This window comes from Quercus robur, chromosome 10 (assembly GCF_932294415.1).
Source record: "Quercus robur chromosome 10, dhQueRobu3.1, whole genome shotgun sequence".
Taxonomy (NCBI): domain Eukaryota; kingdom Viridiplantae; phylum Streptophyta; class Magnoliopsida; order Fagales; family Fagaceae; genus Quercus; species Quercus robur.
In genome coordinates this window covers 53,249,961-53,270,431 of record NC_065543.1, presented here as the reverse complement: position 1 = coordinate 53,270,431, position 20,471 = coordinate 53,249,961, and the positions used below count along the sequence as shown (strand labels likewise).

Sequence of the window (20,471 nt, the reverse complement as noted above, 5' to 3'; positions counted from 1 at the left end):
AGAATAGTTAGTTGGGGAATAAGTTGTGACATTTTGTGTCTACTATGTAGAACAAGCATTGAAAATGGAGACCATATCTTCTTTGAATGCCCCTTTTTTCAAAGAATTTGGAGTATAATTAAAAGATGGTGCTGTCAAGAAGGCCTTGATGATTAGGGGTGGCTCAACCATTAGGCCATTTATGCAATGGCCTAAAGGCCCCCCCCCCCCCCTTCCCCCTCCCTGGGGGATGGAAGAAGGTCCCCCCTTAAATAGAATGTATTATATCTATTTGTCTTATACGATTGCAAAAATAAAATAAAGAATAAATAAAGTAAAGCCTCTCACCTAGGAAAAAAAAAAAAAAAAAAAAACTTCTATTAGCCAATAGATTGCTTTGTCTATCGGTCTTACAATGTAAAAATTTTAATGAAAAAAATCATTTTTAAAAATATTATATTTTTTCAAATGTTGTGCATTCTATTAATATGTTTTACTATATTTGTGGTAGCTTAAGAGCGTCAAAATTTTCAATCTCCCAAAAATTTTACTTTTCCTTTTTCTATCCATCAAAATTAAAATTTATTGTTCTTCGGAAAAATTCATTATTGAAACTCATTGTTCAATACAAGTCCAATATTGCAAAGAGAAAAAGTGACCATCTCAAACATGATAAACATGGTTTTTATTATTATATGGATTGTTTAGATTTATTTTTAGAGTTAAAAATTAAAATAAGTTTTATAAATAGATGAAAATAGTCCAATTAAAATATTATGTTATGTATAAAGGCTAGATTCTTTTTTTAATGCATGTATTGCTTCTATAATATTAACTAATAATATATTTACATTTGCGAATGTAGAAAGAAGTTATCCATAACTAAATTTAAAAAATTCCTATTTAAGATTGACTATGTTACAAGAAAGATTGAGTGAATTAGCGATATCACCAATTGAAAAGGAAATCTTAGCGGAACTTGGAAAAAAAAAACAAATTAGTAGTAATCTTGGATTTCAAAATGTAAGAAAAATAGATTTTTAAATAGAAAAAAAAAATCAAAACATAAATATTATTCAATTAATATTTAACATAAGAGAAAAACCCACTAAAAATTGTCGCTTTAGGATCCAAAATGTGTTACGTTAGTCCTAGATTAAGCCCAATTATTGCGGACTGTGAATTTAAGCCAAGCCATTTGAAGCATAATTGAGGTATTTAACAAAAACGACGTCGTGAATTTAGAAGCTTTTTAAAATTATTTTATTTCATATTTAAAATACTCTATGCATATGGAAAAAATCCTCATACCAATGTGATCTTATATTGCATGAAAGACATTTAGCATGCCAATAACATGATTAATATATCATAATTTTGACATTATCATCATGCTATTAGTACAAATAAATCAATTCAATTGAGCCTAAAGTCGTAAAAAATAAACAAATATCAAATTGATGGCTTTGCAAAAAAAAAAAATATTCAAAGGATCACTATTGGGATATTGGAAGAAACTATTTTCACATTGTTGGGGGCGTTTTTCGTCTCCCACGTGATGTTAGGGGAGTCAAGACTAAGACTTGACTTTAGGCTTGGAACATGCAGAAAAGGAAAATGAATGTGTGAGGCTAAATGAGTGTGGGCTAAGGGGAATGATTTATGAGCTTGGGGAGGGTTGAACCACAAGCAAAGTGACAAGAAAAGCAAAAATTTTAAAACGGTTGGTCTGTGTTTTGTGGGCTGGTGTGCTTCCCCTTTTATAATGGTGTTTAGGGAGGTATTGATTGACAAAAGTCCAAAAACGTAGGACTGATCAAAATGCAGAATGGCAAACTTAATTATCCTAGATTTTAGCCATAAATAGGAGATTTGCTTTTGGGGTTGCTTTGCTTCGTTGGGTAATATGACACATGATGAATATTTGGGGTAATCTTGCATTAAATGTCAAGAATTCTAAAGCTGAGTTTAACCAATAGGAGTAAGGTAGGTATCAAGGAGGAATCCTAGTGCTGCAACTAAGATTTGGACCCTAGGAAGTAGAATTCAACACCCCAAGCTAGGTATCAAAGTTTAAGTCCACTTCAGAGGGTTCTGTTGGAGATCCTTTTATATCCTCCAAACCACATGTTCCCAAATTTTCCCTTTTAGGATTCATGGGTTTGGTTCATGAATCAATTACATACATTTTTAGTAATAAAATAAACTATTTAGTTGAGGATTTTATGTGCTTGGAGGTCTTGATTATGGCTTCCTTGAGTTGTGACCAAAACTTGGGGAAGAAGGGTATTTATTGCCCATTAGCCTTTAGGTGTCAGTCTCTAGTACTATTCACATCAGAGTTGACAGTGGGACAGGTGGCCAACTCCTAATTTGGTTTGGGAGTTTAGTTGCTTCTTAAGGTAATCTCCAGCAGAACTGAATGGAGTTCACTAGTTAGGTTAATTTGCACACATGGGCTGTTTTGGCTAAGACTTCATGTTGGGCTTGGCCATGAGGGCTAAGTATTTTGATGGGCCTTTGACTTGGTGGTTCTCTTCACTTGGGCCTATTCTTTTGCTTTTTCATTGTGAGCCATACAAAATGGACAAACCTACCATATTTTGCCATGTATCTTTATTCCATATGGGGCTTTAGTTGATAGTAAAAATGAAATGTATTCATGAGATTTAATAAATATTTATGATAAGTTTTGGGTATTAGTTTCCATGGGCTTTAAATAACAATTTGAATAGTTTCTCATAATTTTTGCCATAGATTATTTTGTAAATGATATTTTCTTTGGGGCTTTTTAATAATGACCTCTAATATTTCTTGAGAATAATATTTACCATGAGTTTTAAATAGAGATAATATCCATGGTTTTCAAATAAAATATGGTAACAACCACTATAGTGGAATAATGTGATATTCTCATGGGTTTTTCTATAGATAATCATAATATGCTTGTAAGGTCAATAATTATCATGACTTTTGAAAATAGATATTATGAATGTTGTGATGTAAGATAAATAGTGACCATGGGTTCTTATATAAATTCCATGGGTTTATATTATGGTTGAAATAAATAATCATAACTTTTCGTAGGCTTTTATATTAGTAACACGAATTCATAATTCTCCATGGGCTTGATGTATGTTTGCCATAGGTTTTGGAAAAATGAATAGTGTTACGTAGCATAAATAGTTACCATGGGTTTATAATATGGTATGAAATAAATAAATATTATGGGTTTAGATAAATCATAACTTTCCATGGGTTTTTACATTAGTAATACAAATTCATAATTCTCCATGGGCTTGATATATGTTTGCCATGGGTTTTGGAAAAATGAATAGTGTCACGTAACATAAATGATTACCTTGGGTTTTATAAGATAGATTTCATAGGCTTTTAGTATTATAGTAATATGTTTAAGAACTTAAAACATTGTTAATCCTTGGACTTTAAGTAAAATACTTCTGATATGGTATTTTGCCAAGTATTGATAATTTTGGGCTTTTTACTAGCTTGGACTTTTAATAATGCCAACGGAAATTGAGCTTTTGATATTGCCAATGAAAATTAGGCTTTTGAAATATTATCAAGCATAAGTAGTCTTGGGCTTTAAAAAAGAATGTGATGTGTAAATTGGGCTCGTAGGGCCAATTTTGGGCTCAGCTAAATAATAATAATAAAATTAGACAAGATATGAGTTTTTTGGTTTATATTGTGACCCAATTTAGATAATAAGATATAAAATATTTGTGGTTAATATAATAATATGGAAAAAAATATTTGGGAAAGTCCAATAACTTATTAGTGGTGTTTGAAAATAAATAAGTGGTATTTAAATAAAATTAGGTGTAAAAAAAATGTACCCTAACACACATAAAATAAATTAGACCCCTTTAGATTGTCGCCTCAGTCCCCATAATGTGTAGACTGTTGATGATGAATGGGTATTTTATCACTTGGAAAGTATAAAATTGGAAAGAAAAAAAGACTAATAGCAAATTGTTGCGAGCGCAGTGAGAACATAGGAATAAATTTTAGGGGTTATAGGATGTTGGCGTGTGTGAGTGTGTTTCAAACATTTAGTATTTTACTTTGTGTCTCACATTAGTTAGGAGTGAGCTATTTGATGTTTATAAGTCTTTGTTGCTTGATAAAATTCACTTGATTATTGAAAAAAGTGTATATATATATATATATATTTCTGTTTATTAGTCTTGAGGATATATAAAAATTAGTCTGTTCTAGGAGTCGATTAGCAAAAAAAAAAAAAAAAGAAGAAAGAATAAAACTATCTGTCATGTTAGAAACTGGAAAAACAATAAGAAAGAAGACATTTTAGAGAAAAACAATTAGCAACAAGGCAAATTATGATTTAAAATTCATCTTAAACTATGGATGATTTTTCATTATTTTTTTTTCTATTGTGTTACTTTAATTCATGAAAATATTAAAATTGTTTATTATTACTAGTTTCAACTCTCCTTGTAAAATTGTTTAACTTAGTTTAAGTGTATATGTGTGTGAAACTCCTTCTTAGATATACCATCTAAAAAATTACTTTATTTATTGTACCATACTACTTTACAATAGAATAATGGTAAAGATAAAAATAATTTTACAAACTACTGATGTGGTGAGTAATTATTAGTAAATGAAAAATTGATATTAATTGTGGGCCTAATGAAAATTGTAGGGTCACAAATTGGAGCCCAAGCCCAAAAGGTATGGAGTCTTGGACCAAGGAGCCCAGAAACAATGAATTTGTAGAGAGTGGGCTGTAGAACTAGGTCTTAGCGAGTTGGACAGCAGTTAGTATTGAGCTATACAACAATTGAACACAAGTAAAACATGTTAACATCCATAGATCTTCAGTCTGAGGAGATTAGATGAATATATATCGATCACTGTTTGAAGATTATGGTCGTTTTTACTGCTACAATATTCTCTCTTATTTTTTCTTCGTCTCCTTCCTCATGGGGACTCCCCATCTTATATAGTCTTCTTGAAGCCATCGTGGTCTCATACTTGTTGGTCATCTGGATCTTTACTTAAGTGCTTGTCTCATCGGACATTCCCTTTCAGCCTTCTGTGAGTTGTGGTGGCCAAGGCAGCACTGTTCATAGGTCCTTTCCACATTAATGCGGCCAGAAAAGTAGCTGCAACACATTTAATATGGTAGCAGCAGCCTCTCCTTGGATATTTTGCGTTTCCTTCTTTCCTGTGGGTCTGTGGGGCACGTCCCTACTGCTAATGCCTATTGGAGGGCTCCTTCTAGTAGCCAAAGTGCATGTTTGAGTCATACTCTTCACGTCCGAGGAGGCATTCCTCCTCGGACCATCCTCCAAATGCCCCTTGTCTACGAGAGCTAAGTTGGAAATCCCTTTAGCAACTATTTCCTCTCCTCGGACATTGCTAATTGTCTCGGGTGGGGCCCAAGGCCCATTACATGATTTGAAGTCTTTGCCCTTACAAAAACCAATAAGAGTTGACCATATCAACATTTTGTAAAAATGTTATAAAATAGTTTGTACATGTAGCATTACTCCTTTACAATATACCCAACATCCAAACAATATTCTTTTATCACTTTAGTTATATATTCCTTTTTTATTCTCTATTTACTCTCTCTCTCTCTCTCCCCTCCAAGCAACCACCACCTTGTACAACCAAAATCCCAACCTAGCAACCACTGCCATCAAACCCACCACCATTGCACCACACATAGCAACCACCAAAATGACCCACCAAAGAAACAATCCACCACTAAAACCCACCACAGTCCTAACCCAGCAACCACTGAAATAACCACCACCAATCTCAACCCAGCAATCACTGAAATGACCGCCATAAAAACCAACCACCAATCCCAACTAAGCAACCACGAAACTTAGCCATCGATTCAACCCAATCAAAAAGGGGAGAGAGAGAGAGAGAGAGAGAGAGAGAGAGAGAGAGAGAGAGAGAGAGAGAGAGAGAGAGAGAGAGAGAGAGAGTTAATAAAATATGTAATTCTTTTTTTGAGAGTCAAATATGTGAATTTAAGTTTACAAACAATGAACAATAATTTGTAAAAATACCAAATTATTGTAGTAGGTTGGTATAATTTTTTACATAGAGCAATCCGGTTGTATATTTTTATTGGTTTTGGGTTGTAAAATAGCAATTTGGGGAGTTTTACACCTCTTAATGTTAATGCTCTTAATGAATCAAATAATTGTATGACTAACTTGGACAATGGATACCTGTAAAAAAGGATATCATATGATGCCCAAGTTAGTGCTCTCTCTCTATATAAATTTTTTATAATTTGCTTGTTACCTCGATCATGACTTTAATATATTTATAGTCTGTATTGAGGTTCTAGAAAAAAAAAAAAAAAAAAAAAAAAAAAAAAAAAAAAAAAAAGAAGAAGTTTGTATTGAGGTTTCATGACGCATTATGGGTGACTAAACATGTGGGACGACGATTGTAATTTTGGGCCAAATCCTAAGAAGTATATATATTCATTACCCCACATTTATGGTTTGTTTGGATTGAGGGGGAGGGAGGGGAAGTAGAGTAGAGAAGAGTAGATTTAACACAAAATTAGTCTATTTTCAGCCAATTTTACTCTACTTCTCTCCACTTTCCCTCTTCCCTCCCCCACTCCATCCAAACGAGCCCTTATATTGGTTAGACTTAAGCCTTCATGAATCAAAGTCTTGCTCAATCATTTTGAACATGTTTAAGTTAGGAAAAGACCAACTCGAATGATTTAGCTGAATTGGGTACATAAAATAAGACTTGCTAGTTACACCCATATCATAGCTAATTTAAATCTCAATACAAAATCAAAATCAAATAGATGAAAATGTACCACTTATCCAATTTCAGCATTTCTACATATATATATATATATATATATGTAGGGACACGATTCTCAAACGGCCCAACAATGACGTTGGGTTCGCGCGTGAAGGATCCCTCACAATAAGATTTGTAGAGAGTGGGCTTGAAAGGCTAGCGTTTGGTCACAGGGCGTTGGTCCGAACCGGACTTTAGGGAAACTCAGATAAGAAAAGGCTTCAGCCTGGATATCCAAGCTCTACAGCTTTGTAACTTGAGGGATTGGACTCCTTGGATCATGTCCGAGGAGCACTAATGTCTTTCTCCGGTTACCCGGTGATGGGTTTTTTGTGGTGGTGTACATATATTGTCCGGGCATTCTCATCCCTGGAGTTTTTCCCAGGAAGTGAAATGGGGGATCCCTTTCTGATTAGTTTATCTTCCCTTTTATACTAGCCTACGTTCGCTGTCCCTTGTCCACGTGTAGGGTCAACTTTTTTAGGACTGCTATCTGTCCCGTCAGTCTAATCCCGGAATTATTGGGGATGGTTAATAAAGCCTAAGAATCAGGTTCTGTTAGGTGTAGAGTCTTATCAGTGAAGGGTATTAAGGACAACTTCCCTGAGATATTTTCTGATCTTTAAAGTTTGCTCGTATACCACTTTCATCAATGAGACTTTGGGTCTGCCGAGGACTAAGCTGTCCTCGGCTGTATCTCCGGGCCATTTTGTGCCTCTTATTTTGAGCTTGGGCCATGGCCTTCTTCGGCTTGGGCCTGTGGACTCCCCATGGGCAAGCGGGCCGGGCCCATAAATTATTGGGCCCCACAATAGCCCCTCAAAACCCTGTTGTCCAACATCTTGGTTGGAAAGGTGGGTTTTGGTAATACCGAGCCCTTATTGTGGCTCATTTATTTCAGCCCTTGACTGACGCTGGCGACTCTTCACCTGCCCAGGAAGTGTACCGGTTCACGAGATGTTCCCCTTAATTTGCGCACGATGCCCTTATGCCGTTTGGTTATCCGAAGCGCGTCTTTAATATTTTCCCTTTACGAGATTCCCCAGATCTAACGGTTATTGATGGCGTGGGGGAACGAAACGGGTGTACTCTTATTTGCAGATTTCCCTAGAGATCTGAACGCATTATGTACCCTTTTCCTCGTCCCCTATATAAAGAGAGAAGACAAAGGCTGATTTTCTCATACCTGAGTCCCTCAGATTCCTCCCAGAGTCCACTTCTTCTCTCTGGTTATACCTTATCCGATAATACGTTCACCACAGTAGTCAGCCATGAGTAAACCATTTCATTCCCAAAAACACCATATCCCAATAAAGCTCGAGATGGCTCGGTCAGGGCAAGGATGGCGGAGACTCAAGATTTGTCTCCCCTTCCTTTTAGCCAAAATCCGAAGCAGGGATTTGTCACGTCCCACTTTCGGCGTGACCGAGTCAAATCCATCCATTATCACCACCATCCGCTCTCTCATGAGCATATCTAACATGGCCTCAGTGTGTTAGGAGTCAGGACTGGGGCAGGGACTAAATGCCCCTGCTTCTTCCTCTCTTCGTTCACTGACGCCGCCCTTTGCCTCTCTTTCTTCCTTCTCACCTTTTCCCTCTTCTTCTCCTCCTTCTTACTCATGTCCTCCATCTTCTTCATTCATCTCCTCCATCTTCTTCTTCCTTCTCCTTCAAATTCTTCTTCCTTGTCCTTCAAATTCTTCTTCCCTCTCCTTCATCTTTTTCTAAAGAAGGCTCTTCCCCCGATATGAGCAGTACTGAGGCAGAGATTGGAAAGACTTTGAAGACAAGTTTGAAAGACATCTGACTGTTTACTTATCTGTATTGCGGAGGCTATTGTTGCTTCGGCAATTCACTTTTTGTATAGGCTTGTTTAAGCCCCTTTTTGTACGTTGTAATAATTTTTCATATTAATAAAAGTTGCTGTTACTTTACTTCGCATATTCTGTTTTTATGTTTTTACAAGTTTACAAGCGCTGCTCGGCACAATAATATAGCATTTGAATCAATGACAACTAAGGTTAAAATATTTACTAATAAAAAGATGTCATCATAACTTTAATGAAATTATTCGACATAGCAATGCCCACCAGTGAGGGACGAAGCTCACCTTAAAATTAGCCGAGATGAGGACTAAGTGCTCGATTCGGTATAGGAAGTAACTATCCGAGGACATGTCACCCGTCAAATGAACAGTTTCCTTAAGCTAATGAACATTGGGTCATTTCGCCATCTTCTTAACACACTGGCCTTAACCTTTTACAGTATTTGAGCCGAGAACCTTCCCCATCCGAGTAATTGGTTTCCCCATAGGCTTGAGTCCGAGGACCATGCAAGTCCTAGGTTCTGTCCAAAACTTATGTTTTTCTCAGTACTTGGTTTCCCCATAGGCTTGAGTCCGAGGACCATGCAAGTCCTAGGTTCTGTCCAAAACTTATGTTTTTTCTTTTGTGTACTTGGTTTCCCCATAGGCTTGAGTCCGAGGACCATGCAAGTCCTAGGTTCTGTCCAAAACTTATGTTTTTTCTTTTGTGTACTTGGTTTCCCCATAGGCTTGAGTCCGAGGACCATGCAAGTTCTAGGTTCTATCCAAAACTTTTTGAGTTCAGATTCTCCTTTTCTTCAGATATTTCACGAGGCGCCAAGCAGGGGTTGTCCTCGGCAATGGCTATTTCTCGGCGTGGGCCACAGTCCCTGGGCCCTCATGCAGAGCGGGCCTGGGCCGCGAAGTCACTAAGCCCACGAATTAAGAGGTATCTCTACAGCCTTTGGCCACGCGGTACTCTCTGACATCCCAATGTTCGAGGTGCGCCTTTACAAGACTTCTTTAATCTTGTGGTTGCAGTTGACGTTGGAAGTTGAGCCAGAATCATTTTGTCTGTAGCGTTCCTTGGGACGCTGCGAGAATTAAATGCCACCACCTTACCCTTTAAATAAATAGGAGAGAGAGGTGTTTTACCTTCGCACAAGTCCTTCAGTTTCCTCCCAAATCATAGCTCCTATTCTCAGTGCTGTCCTCCCTTAGCATAACATGTTTGAGGCAAGGGTTAGGAAGAAGGAACTCTCTCCGCCACGGAAGCGTCGTGCCCTCCTGAGACTCAAAATAGTGAGGTATGGGCACAGGAAGCATAAGTTCAAGAGAATACTCCATTTCGATCGAGGGGAAAGGGTGTCTCTCCCTCTTTTAGTCAAAATCCGAAGCAGATTCTGTTCATGCCAGAATTTTGGTGTGTCAGAAGAAAGATTCTCCGTCATCAGCGCCTCTGCCTTGTGGCAGGCAAATATTTAGAGAAAGCCCCTCAACTTCCAGCTCCCTGCACCTTTCCTTCAGCGGTGTCAGGCTCAAGTTGGGTTCTCTCTGCACTTTTTCTTCGAGGTTGCGGGCCCCAGGCTGGGTTCTTTTGCTGCCTGAGTTATGGGCATGTAAAAGCACTGAGGAAGAACGAGGTTTTGAAGCAGTAGCCAACCTCTCTTCTGTGCCACCTCCTCGGCTTTGTTTTATTTTCTTATATCTTTCCTTTTGATTATGTGGTTAGCTTTAGTAGCCAACCTCTCGTCTGTACTGCTCCTCGGCTTTATTTTATATATTTTTCTTGTATCTTCCTACTCAATTATGTAATGAGCTCTGACATAAGCTGATTTCAGCTTTTCATTGTACGCTGTACTACTTCTTTGTTTTAGTAAAAATAGAGATTTATTCACATGTTTTGAGTAGTGATCTTTTGGCAACACTACTTTGTGAATGGGTGTGCTCCATGTGTGTGTTTCTTCAAGAATATTTAGAGCAAGATACCTTGAAACATAATCTAACTAACTCTAATTCTCCAATACTACCAGGCATTGTATCGATAATTCATAGTAAATCAGACTTAGGAAACTAACCGGGGTAACAGTTGAATATTCTGTGATAAGCGCGTGAATACCGTCCAAGACTGATAATCTCTAAATAATCCACCCGAGCAGTCGACTGGGAAGTAGGGAACTTCGATTGTGCTTTTGTGAACTTGGTTTCCCCATAGGTTTGAGTCCGAGGACCATGCAAGGCCTTGGTTCTGTCCAAAACTTATGGTTTTTCTTTTGTGTACTTGGTTTCCCCATAGGCTTGAGTCCGAGGACCATGCAAGGCATTGGTTCTATCCAAAACTTATGGTATTTCTTTTGTGTATTTGGTTTCCCCATAGGCTTGAGTCCGAGGACCATGCAAGGCCTTGGTTCTGTCCAAAACTTATGTTTTTCTTTTGTGTACTTGGTTTCCCCATAGGCTTGAGTCCGAGGACCATGCAAGGCCTTGGTTCTGTCCAAAACTTATGTTTTTCTCAGTACTTGGTTTCCCCATAGGCTTGAGTCCGAGGACCATGCAAGTCCTAGGTTCTGTCCAAAACTTATGTTTTTCTTTTGTGTACTTGGTTTCCCCATAGGCTTGAGTCCGAGGACCATGCAAGGCCTTGGTTCTGTCCAAAACTTATGTTTTTCTCAGTACTTGGTTTCCCCATAGGCTTGAGTCCGAGGACCATGCAAGTCCTAGGTTCTGTCCAAAACTTATGTTTTTTCTTTTGTGTACTTGGTTTCCCCATAGGCTTGAGTCCGAGGACCATGCAAGTCCTAGGTTCTGTCCAAAACTTATGTTTTTTCTTTTGTGTACTTGGTTTCTCCATAGGCTTGAGTCCGAGGACCATGCAAGGCCTTGGTTCTGTCCAAAACTTATGTTTTTTCTTTTGTGTACTTGGTTTCCCCATAGGCTTGAGTCCGAGGACCATGCAAGGCCTTGGTTCTGTCCAAAACTTATGGTTTTTCTTTTGTGTACTTGGTTTCCCCATAGGCTTGAGTCCGACGACCATGCAAGGCCTTGGTTCTGTCCAAAACTTATGTTTTTTCTTTTGTGTACTTGGTTTCCCCATAGGCTTGAGTCCGAGGACCATGCAAGGCCTTGGTTCTGTCCAAAACTTATGTTTTTTCTTTTGTGTGCTTGGTTTCCCCATAGGCTTGAGTCCGAGGACCATGCAAGGCCTTGATTCTGTCCAAAACTTATGTTTTTTCTTTTGTGTACTTGGTTTCCCCATAGGCTTGAGTCCGAGGACCATGCAAGGCCTTGGTTCTGTCCAAAACTTATGGTTTTTCTTTTGTGTACTTGGTTTCCCCATAGGCTTGAGTCCGAGGACCATGCAAGGCCTTGGTTCTGTCCAAAACTTATGTTTTTTCTTTTGTGTACTTGGTTTCCCCATAGGCTTGAGTCCGAGGACCATGCAAGGCCTTGGTTCTGTCCAAAACTTATGGTTTTTCTTTTGTGTACTTGGTTTCCCCATAGGCTTGAGTCCGAGGACCATGCAAGGCCTTGGTTCTGTCCAAAACTTATGGTTTTTCTTTTGTGTACTTGGTTTCCCCATAGGCTTGAGTCCGAGGACCATGCAAGGCCTTGGTTCTGTCCAAAACTTATGTTTTTCTTTTGTGTACTTGGTTTCCCCATAGGCTTGAGTCCGAGGACCATGCAAGGCCTTGGTTCTGTCCAAAACTTATGTTTTTCTCAGTACTTGGTTTCCCCATAGGCTTGAGTCCGAGGACCATGCAAGTCCTAGGTTCTGTCCAAAACTTATGTTTTTCTTTTGTGTACTTGGTTTCCCCATAGGCTTGAGTCCGAGGACCATGCAAGGCCTTGGTTCTGTCCAAAACTTATGTTTTTCTCAGTACTTGGTTTCCCCATAGACTTGAGTCCGAGGACCATGCAAGTCCTAGGTTCTGTCCAAAACTTATGTTTTTTCTTTTGTGTACTTGGTTTCCCCATAGGCTTGAGTCCGAGGACCATGCAAGTCCTAGGTTCTGTCCAAAACTTATGTTTTTTCTTTTGTGTACTTGGTTTCTCCATAGGCTTGAGTCCGAGGACCATGCAAGGCCTTGGTTCTGTCCAAAACTTATGTTTTTTCTTTTGTGTACTTGGTTTCCCCATAGGCTTGAGTCCGAGGACCATGCAAGGCCTTGGTTCTGTCCAAAACTTATGGTTTTTCTTTTGTGTACTTGGTTTCCCTATAGGCTTGAGTCCGAGGACCATGCAAGGCCTTGGTTCTGTCCAAAACTTATGTTTTTTCTTTTGTGTACTTGGTTTCCCCATAGGCTTGAGTCCGAGGACCATGCAAGGCCTTGGTTCTGTCCAAAACTTATGTTTTTTCTTTTGTGTACTTGGTTTCCCCATAGGCTTGAGTCCGAGGACCATGCAAGGCCTTGATTCTGTCCAAAACTTATGTTTTTTCTTTTGTGTACTTGGTTTCCCCATAGGCTTGAGTCCGAGGACCATGCAAGGCCTTGGTTCTGTCCAAAACTTATGGTTTTTCTTTTGTGTACTTGGTTTCCCCATAGGCTTGAGTCCGAGGACCATGCAAGGCCTTGGTTCTGTCCAAAACTTATGTTTTTTCTTTTGTGTACTTGGTTTCCCCATAGGCTTGAGTCCGAGGACCATGCAAGGCCTTGGTTCTGTCCAAAACTTATGGTTTTTCTTTTGTGTACTTGGTTTCCCCATAGGCTTGAGTCCGAGGATCATGCAAGGCCTTAGTTCTGTCCAAAACTTTTTAGGTACTTATTTGCTTTTTTCGCAGGTCAGCCCCTTGGCCATGATTGGGAGAGCTGACTTGAGGTCGGAAGCCCCTAGAGCTGCCCGTGCCGTTGGCACTACAAGATGTAAGCCCTGGCACCAGTTTATATCGGAGCGACAACTGCAGGTCACCGGAGATGGGAAAAACTCGCGAATCTCTGCTTGCTAGAGAGTTGACTCATGCTCCATCCGTGCCAACGCGCAAGCCTTCCCACAGACGGCGCCAATTGTAGGGACACGATTCTCAAATGGCCCAACAATGACGTTGGGTTCGCGCGTGAAGGATCCCTCACAATAAGATTTGTAGAGAGTGGGCTTGAAAGGCTAGCGTTTGGTCACAGGGCGTTGGTCCGAACCGGACTTTAGGGAAACTCAGATAAGAAAAGGCTTCAGCCTGGATATCCAAGCTCTACAGCTTTGTAACTTGAGGGATTGGACTCCTCGGATCATGTCCGAGGAGCACTAATGTCTTTCTCCGGTTACCCGGCGATGGGTTTTTCGTGGTGGTGTACATATATTGTCCGGGCATTCTCATCCCTGGAGTTTTTCCCAGGAAGTGAGATGGGGGATCCCTTTCTGATTAGTTTATCTTCCCTTTTATACTAGCCTACGTTCGCTGTCCCTTGTCCACGTGTAGGGTCAACTTTTTTAGGACTGCTATCTGTCCCGTCAGTCTAATCCCGGAATTATTGGGGATGGTTAATAAAGCCTAAGAATCAGGTTCTGTTAGGTGTAGAGTCTTATCAGTGAAGGGTATTAAGGACAACTTCCCTGAGATATTTTCTGATCTTTAAAGTTTGCTCGTATACCACTTTCATCAATGAGACTTTGGGTCTGCCGAGGACTAAGCTGTCCTCGGCTGTATCTCCGGGCCATTTTGTGCCTCTTATTTTGAGCTTGGGCCATGGCCTTCTTCGGCTTGGGCCTGTGGACTCCCCATGGGCAAACGGGCCGGACCCATAAATTATTGGGCCCCACAATATATATATATATATATTTTTTTTGAAAACTAAGTATGAATAATAGTCATCTTAAATCTATTTTTAAAACTTCAAGATTAAATTGAAACAAATGATAATTTAACAAAATTTTCAAATCTCACTTAATTCAACACACAAAAGGCTAGAGTTTTAGTAATAAGCTTAATCGGTTGATTCTCTTATCCCTAAAATTAGCATTTGCCAATATTAAAAGGATATCTATTGTTATAGGTTTCAAATTATTGTGTTTATCAAAACAAAAAAAACAAAAAAAAAAAAAACAAAATAAATGTCAAATTGCAAACTATACATTTAAAGTCTGAATGCGTTTAAATTTTACACTTTAAAATTTTAAAATTTAAATTTTATCCTTTTTAAAGTTTTATTCCATTTGAATCAACAGCCTTTCCGGCCATTTTTTTTTGTTAAGTCCTGCGTAAACTTGTCTGGTGTATTTAGTTTGTCCAATAATAGCTTAAAAAATTAAAGAGATAAAATCTATAAATCTTAAAATTTTAAGGCGTCAAATCTAAACACACTGCAATGCTTTGTGCGTTAGTATCATTTGGCGGGAATAGTTCCCGCGGGATTATGTGTTAGTTACATATAAAATCACGCGGGTACTATTCTATACTTTGCATTTCACAACAACGATGAGCGAGGCAGAGTCGTCGTCATCATCATCCTCATCGAGGAGATCCAAAATCAAAACGCACTGTACTACGACAACAGGGTTGTCGTCGTCGTCGTCGTTGTTCGCTCTGCTAAACGACGACGTACTGCAGAACATTCTAGCGAGACTACCGGCGTTGTCGTTCGCATCAGCGACGTGCGTTTCGAAACTGTGGAACACAGTCTGCAATCGCGTCCTCTCTCGCCCTAAGTTCGCTTCTGCTCTCTCTCTCGATCCCTGTCCCTTTGTATGTAAAAAGAACAAATTTACCACTCTACCCTTCTCCTATTTCTCTGCTTCAAATTAGGGTTTTGAGTACATTGATTGCATTAACTGAAGTGTGGATTTTTTTATTTTATTATTATTTTTTTTGTATGTGTTGAAAATTGATATAGGGTGCTGTGGAAGATGTTCTTGATAAAGTGCTATCGGAGCCGATTCGACCGCATTTCGTTATCGCAAACATTGCCCGTGGATTCGAGTTGCCTGATGCTTTTCGCTCTGTATGGATTCATCTTAATCTTTCTTTTTTAAATTAGTTTCTATTTTCTTCGTCGCGAAAAAAAATATTAAAATGTCACTCATTTCGGGTTTTTTATGGCCCCCGTGAAGCTAATTTTGCGAATATATTAGTTATGTGACCACTTTTGTAACTCGAGTTTCTAAAACTCAATTCAACTTAAAAAAAAAAAAAAAAAAAAAAAAAAATCATCTCATGATTTTCTGCATGAAACTCGAGCATCTGAGACTTAAATTTCAAAAGTGGTCACCTAACAAAATCGGACATATAACTAATGTGTTTGGGAAATTAGCCTAACGGGTGAAAAAAGCCTCATTTCTGCCATCCCATTCATTTTTTGTGAGCATATGTAACAGAATTTAAAAAAAAAAAAAAAAATTAAGGTAAATTTGTTCCTAAAATATCTTCAAGGTATTATTTTTGTCCACAAAAACTTAATAGGAGTAGAGAGTATTATATTTCTGGAGATAGTAAAAGAACTTTTTAAATTTTAAGGATGAAAATATAAGGTGAGCTATATTTTAGTGCTGAAAAGGATATTTTAGCATACACATGTGTGTATACGTATATGTATATAATTTGTTAATGTTATTTTAAGGCTGAAATATAATTTTTGGCCCAAGTTTGATTTTCCTTTCCAAAATTTAGAATGTTGCACTTTTATCCTTGAAATCGGTCTTATTTTTTCTTTTTCTTTTTTTGGTTGAATTCATGTTTGAGAAAATACAAATTTTACTACATTAGTCTTACAAACTCGAGTTTCAATTTCTAAACATAAGACAAAAGCATAGTAAAGAAATTTATTTTATTCACCAATCACAGTTGTCACAATTATTGTCTTGTCAATTTGTAAACATTTTGTAGTACAATTGATGGGGTGAAATATAATTTGTTAATGTTGTATTTCAGTCAATTTGTAAACATTTTGAGGGATGACAATTGAGCACAAACCAAATATAAGGAATGGAAAGTGTAGTTTAGCCTTATTTAGATTGTGACTTAAATGTTTGTTAGTGCATATAATACAGATTGTGAGAAGGTTTAAGAGAACTCCGATCGTTATTTCTATTGCCAATGGACTAATTGGAAGGGATGCGCTTACCAATGAATTTAGAGAGGTTCATCTCTCTCTCTCTCCTTTTCTTTGGGTACTTTTTATTGGTAAATTGTCATTTTTGGGGGAAGTTGTCGTAGAAGAATAATGATTTTACTTATGTTGATTTTTTTTAACAACTTAAATGTTAATGTAGGCAAATTGGGGAGCTACTGATGGTGATTCAGACGATGAATATGGCTCGAACATAGAAGATACAAATCATGGCATTGTTTTGACTATTGGCTATGTACCAGGATTAAAAGTTGATGCAATCCCACTTCTAGGAAATCCCTGGGTGACTAACTTTTGCACTGAAACATGAATGCTGATTTTCTCTAATAACGGCTTTATGTTAGGAAATATGAAGTATTAATATTATATATATTTTTTTGAGTAAAAGGTCATTATAATATTGATATTATGTTAATATAATGAGTTTATTTGAAATAGCCATCTTAGATGATGTGGCAGGGTGTTCAAGATAATAATGGCTTTATGTTATGAAATATTGATATTATGGTGTTTTTTTTTTTTTTTTTTTATGTTAGGATACTGCATTAATTTTTCAGTGAAAATTGGCAACTTTTTGTCATTTATTAATTTTTAAGGAAAGGTGTTAAATTTATTATGAGATGACATTAAGAAATATTTGGATATTAGGAACCCAAAGTGGCAATGACTGACAAGTTTGTGAAGGATATTAAGAAATACACAGCCTCGGTTTCGGGTTGTACATCCCCAGTTGGGATTATAATGTTTGGAGTAAGTTCATCCTTCTATATCTTTAGAACAGTTCCTCCTTGGTTGTGTTACTAACATGTGATGTGGATGATTTTATAGGAAAGGCTTGTGGACTTGAAACCCCATATTGATGTGTTGGGTGAGTATTGATCTGCCCATTCAATTTCTTTTATTTGTTTTTTTTTTTCTTTTATTAGACTTTATTTTAGAGGAGAAGAAATTAAATCTTTCGTTTGGTTTCTGAGAAAGGCTATGTAATGGAAGATTCCTTTGGTCCTTGGAAGTTTATACTATTACTAGTGAATTTTGATGATCTGTTAGTGGCAAGCTAATGCTTGACCGACTTTAGTTGATTACAACTTGTGTATTGCAGATTATGCCATGCCAAAGGAAACTGTGATTGTGGGTGATGAGAGAGGCCGCTTTCGATATAACAGTAGAGGTTTCTGTGGAAATGGCTACTGTGAAGATGCTGTAGCTCTAGTATTTGCAAGGGATAGACACAAGTCTAGTGGTAGTTATTATAGTGTTTATTTATGTGGTACTATTTGTTATCTTATGCGTCCAAAATGAATTAAGACATTATTTTCTGACATGCATATTTTATATTATTATGTATTAATAGATTTATGGATAATCATGGGAAATAAATTGAAAAATATATGTACAATTAACAGGAGAGGGGTGCTTGGTGAAGCTCAACTCTGTCCCATCATTATATGGTCTCTGTGTTTTTACATCTCTGTTACTCTATTTTTTTTTTTTTTTTTTGAGTTCAATTACTCTAATTCAATTCTTCACGTTATATACTTGTCTGTATTCTATGTTCTTACTTTCCTTTTGCTTGAAGTTATGATTTTCTATCACTTATATCTCTCTCTCTCTCTCTCTCTTTCCTTGGATTTTCTGTGTACAATAAGGTATAGGGGATATTCAATTTCGTGTTGCATTGTCCAATGGTGTATCGGCAATAGGTCCCAAATACAAGGCAGCTTCTGTTACGTTGGACGGACCTAATTCACCTCGTCGTACTACTTCTACATGGCTTACTGCTAGAAGGGAAGGAGATAGGGATATTCTTGATGGCCAAACAATGTTAGATGATATCAGTAATGAGGTACACTAGTATTTTCAAACAATAAATTTGTGGTTGAATCAAAATGTTGCTTCCCATGGATTCTTTTCTCTTGAAATCATGGGACCAGGAGATGATACCAAATGTTAGGAACTCATGGATAGAACTTACCCTTAAAAACTAGCTTGCAAGGGAAGGGTGCTCAAGAGCTTATAAACACGTGGTTAAGCTTACATTTAATCCATGTGGGACATTAGGATTATAACATGATAATCTTCAACTACTTTTCTTCTTTCTTCTTTCTTCTTTCTTCTTTTTGGTACTCAAATAAGCATGGAGACTATGTTTATGCCTTAGATGCACATGAAATGAGCATGGAGACTATATTGATGCTTTAGATGCACTCTGATACTTAAGGAAATGATTTACTAGAGTCTCTTTGTGATAGATCATTAGCTCATTCTTATGGATATTTCTGGTTTCTTCAACTATTCATTTATACCAGTGATAGTAGAAGCGTGTGTGGTTTGTGGTGCTATGCCCCGCCTGCCCCTACACTCACTCACAGATTATAAAATTTAAGAACTTTTTTATATAGAATGAGATGTGTATACTTGTATTATGTCATCTTTTCTCTTTCTATATGCTGGCTTCTCATAAACTGAAATATGTTACAGTTGGATTATCATTATGAGCTGTACCCACTGTACATTGGGGTTACTAAACAAAGAAATTACTGTATTCGGTCAAAGGAAAAGACGATAACATCCTTGGCATTTCATCGAGTTAGAGGGTAACTATTTGAAATTTATTCTTAAATGAATAATTGTGTTATTGGTGTTTCTTTCGCCGTCACTTGACTAGTGTTGAAGTTAACTAATTCTTTGTTGCATTCTTCTTTTTTTAAATAATGTCTTTTGAGTTTTTTGGCTATTGACAGGGGAGGTGAAAGTAGCCTTTATGTCGATGGTTTTAACATCAGAACTGGTGATTACTTCCAATTCTACCGTTCAGATCGTAATAATGCCTCTGTAAATCTCAAAAGCTTGAAGCAAGATGGAAGTTCCAACAATTGTCATCACAAGAGGGCTGTTCCTGTTAATATTAAGAAGGAAGTTTTTGGAGGGTTTATTTTCTCATGTTGTGGGTGCAGTGACTCATTCTTTAAACGCCGCAACCTTGTTAGCTCTCCATTCATAGAGGACTTTCCTGGGGTACCATTGGCAGGAGTATTCTGCAGTGGCGAAATTGTTCGTGCCTCTTCAGGTTTGATTGAAGAAAGCAACAAAGAGAAGTCTTCCCGCTGCTGTCTGCATGTCGGTAGCACAGTTTATCTAGTGATGTCATATACATGTCCAGAGTGTTAAATTTTTTCTGCTCTTATTAGATTGCCTTATGGACTACTAATGTTTTTCTAACAAAGCTGTCAGTTTTTATCTGCATATTGCCTGGAAAAATTTCAACTGATGCTATAGAGATTGGAGATGATTTGACTTTGAGCAATTCAATTTCAATGTTTATGCAAAATCAAACCCGAGTCGTTAAGTTTATCAGCCTCGTGCTCCAGAATCATTCGATTTCCCTCAGTTGCTTCAAAGATTTAAGTTTGTTCTGGCTATTTGTAGGATCGTTTGGCACAAATGCTGTCATCAAGTTGGTTTAAAAACATAACTAGATCTCCAAATAGTTTCAAAATAGTACAAATCAAAATAACATTATCTTGCAAATTTTACTTTTGAGGGTAGGAGTACAAGTTAAAATAGTGGGTAGCTCATGGTTTTACATTCTTTTTCTTTTCTCGTTTTTAGTTGCTGAACCTGCACCATTGGTTTCTTTGTAACATTATAAGAAAACAATTTGACCTCACTAGTTGACATATCAGGCATTGTGACCATCGAGTTATGAAAGTAAAAATTCAAAAGTGGGAGGGGTATTAATTAAGCTACAAGTCATTTGGAAAATGAATAAAACTACAGGTCGTGTTA

General features: G+C 37.5%; 1 protein-coding gene across 2 annotated transcripts; it reads left to right on the top strand.

The window, feature by feature from the left end:
- The first annotated feature begins 14,876 nt into the window (after nucleotides 1-14,876).
- LOC126701611 (F-box/LRR-repeat protein At5g63520-like) lies at nucleotides 14,877-19,994 on the top strand. 2 transcript variants are annotated; one of them, XM_050399832.1, is made up of 10 exons: nucleotides 14,877-15,301; nucleotides 15,450-15,557; nucleotides 16,603-16,692; nucleotides 16,825-16,965; nucleotides 17,331-17,432; nucleotides 17,511-17,550; nucleotides 17,785-17,925; nucleotides 18,332-18,528; nucleotides 19,164-19,279; nucleotides 19,427-19,994. In XM_050399832.1, exons 1-10 carry the CDS (start codon nucleotides 15,035-15,037, stop codon nucleotides 19,851-19,853), a joined length of 1,629 nt encoding a protein of 542 aa, XP_050255789.1. In that variant the 5' UTR covers nucleotides 14,877-15,034; the 3' UTR covers nucleotides 19,854-19,994. The 2 variants fall into 2 exon arrangements, with proteins under 2 accessions (XP_050255789.1, XP_050255790.1); XM_050399833.1 differs by having other exon boundaries at nucleotides 14,928-15,301; nucleotides 18,338-18,528.
- Nucleotides 19,995-20,471: the final 477 nt, after the last annotated feature.

Bases quoted from the DNA above. Each gene is read 5' to 3' on its own strand.
- LOC126701611 (XM_050399832.1), top strand. From the start codon at position 15,035: ATGAGCGAGGCAGAGTCGTCGTCATCATCATCCTCATCGAGGAGATCC. The intron at 16,693-16,824 runs GTTCATCTCTCT...ATGTTAATGTAG, and splicing joins TTACCAATGAATTTAGAGAG to GCAAATTGGGGAGCTACTGA. The intron at 17,551-17,784 runs GTGAGTATTGAT...TGTGTATTGCAG, and splicing joins ACCCCATATTGATGTGTTGG to ATTATGCCATGCCAAAGGAA.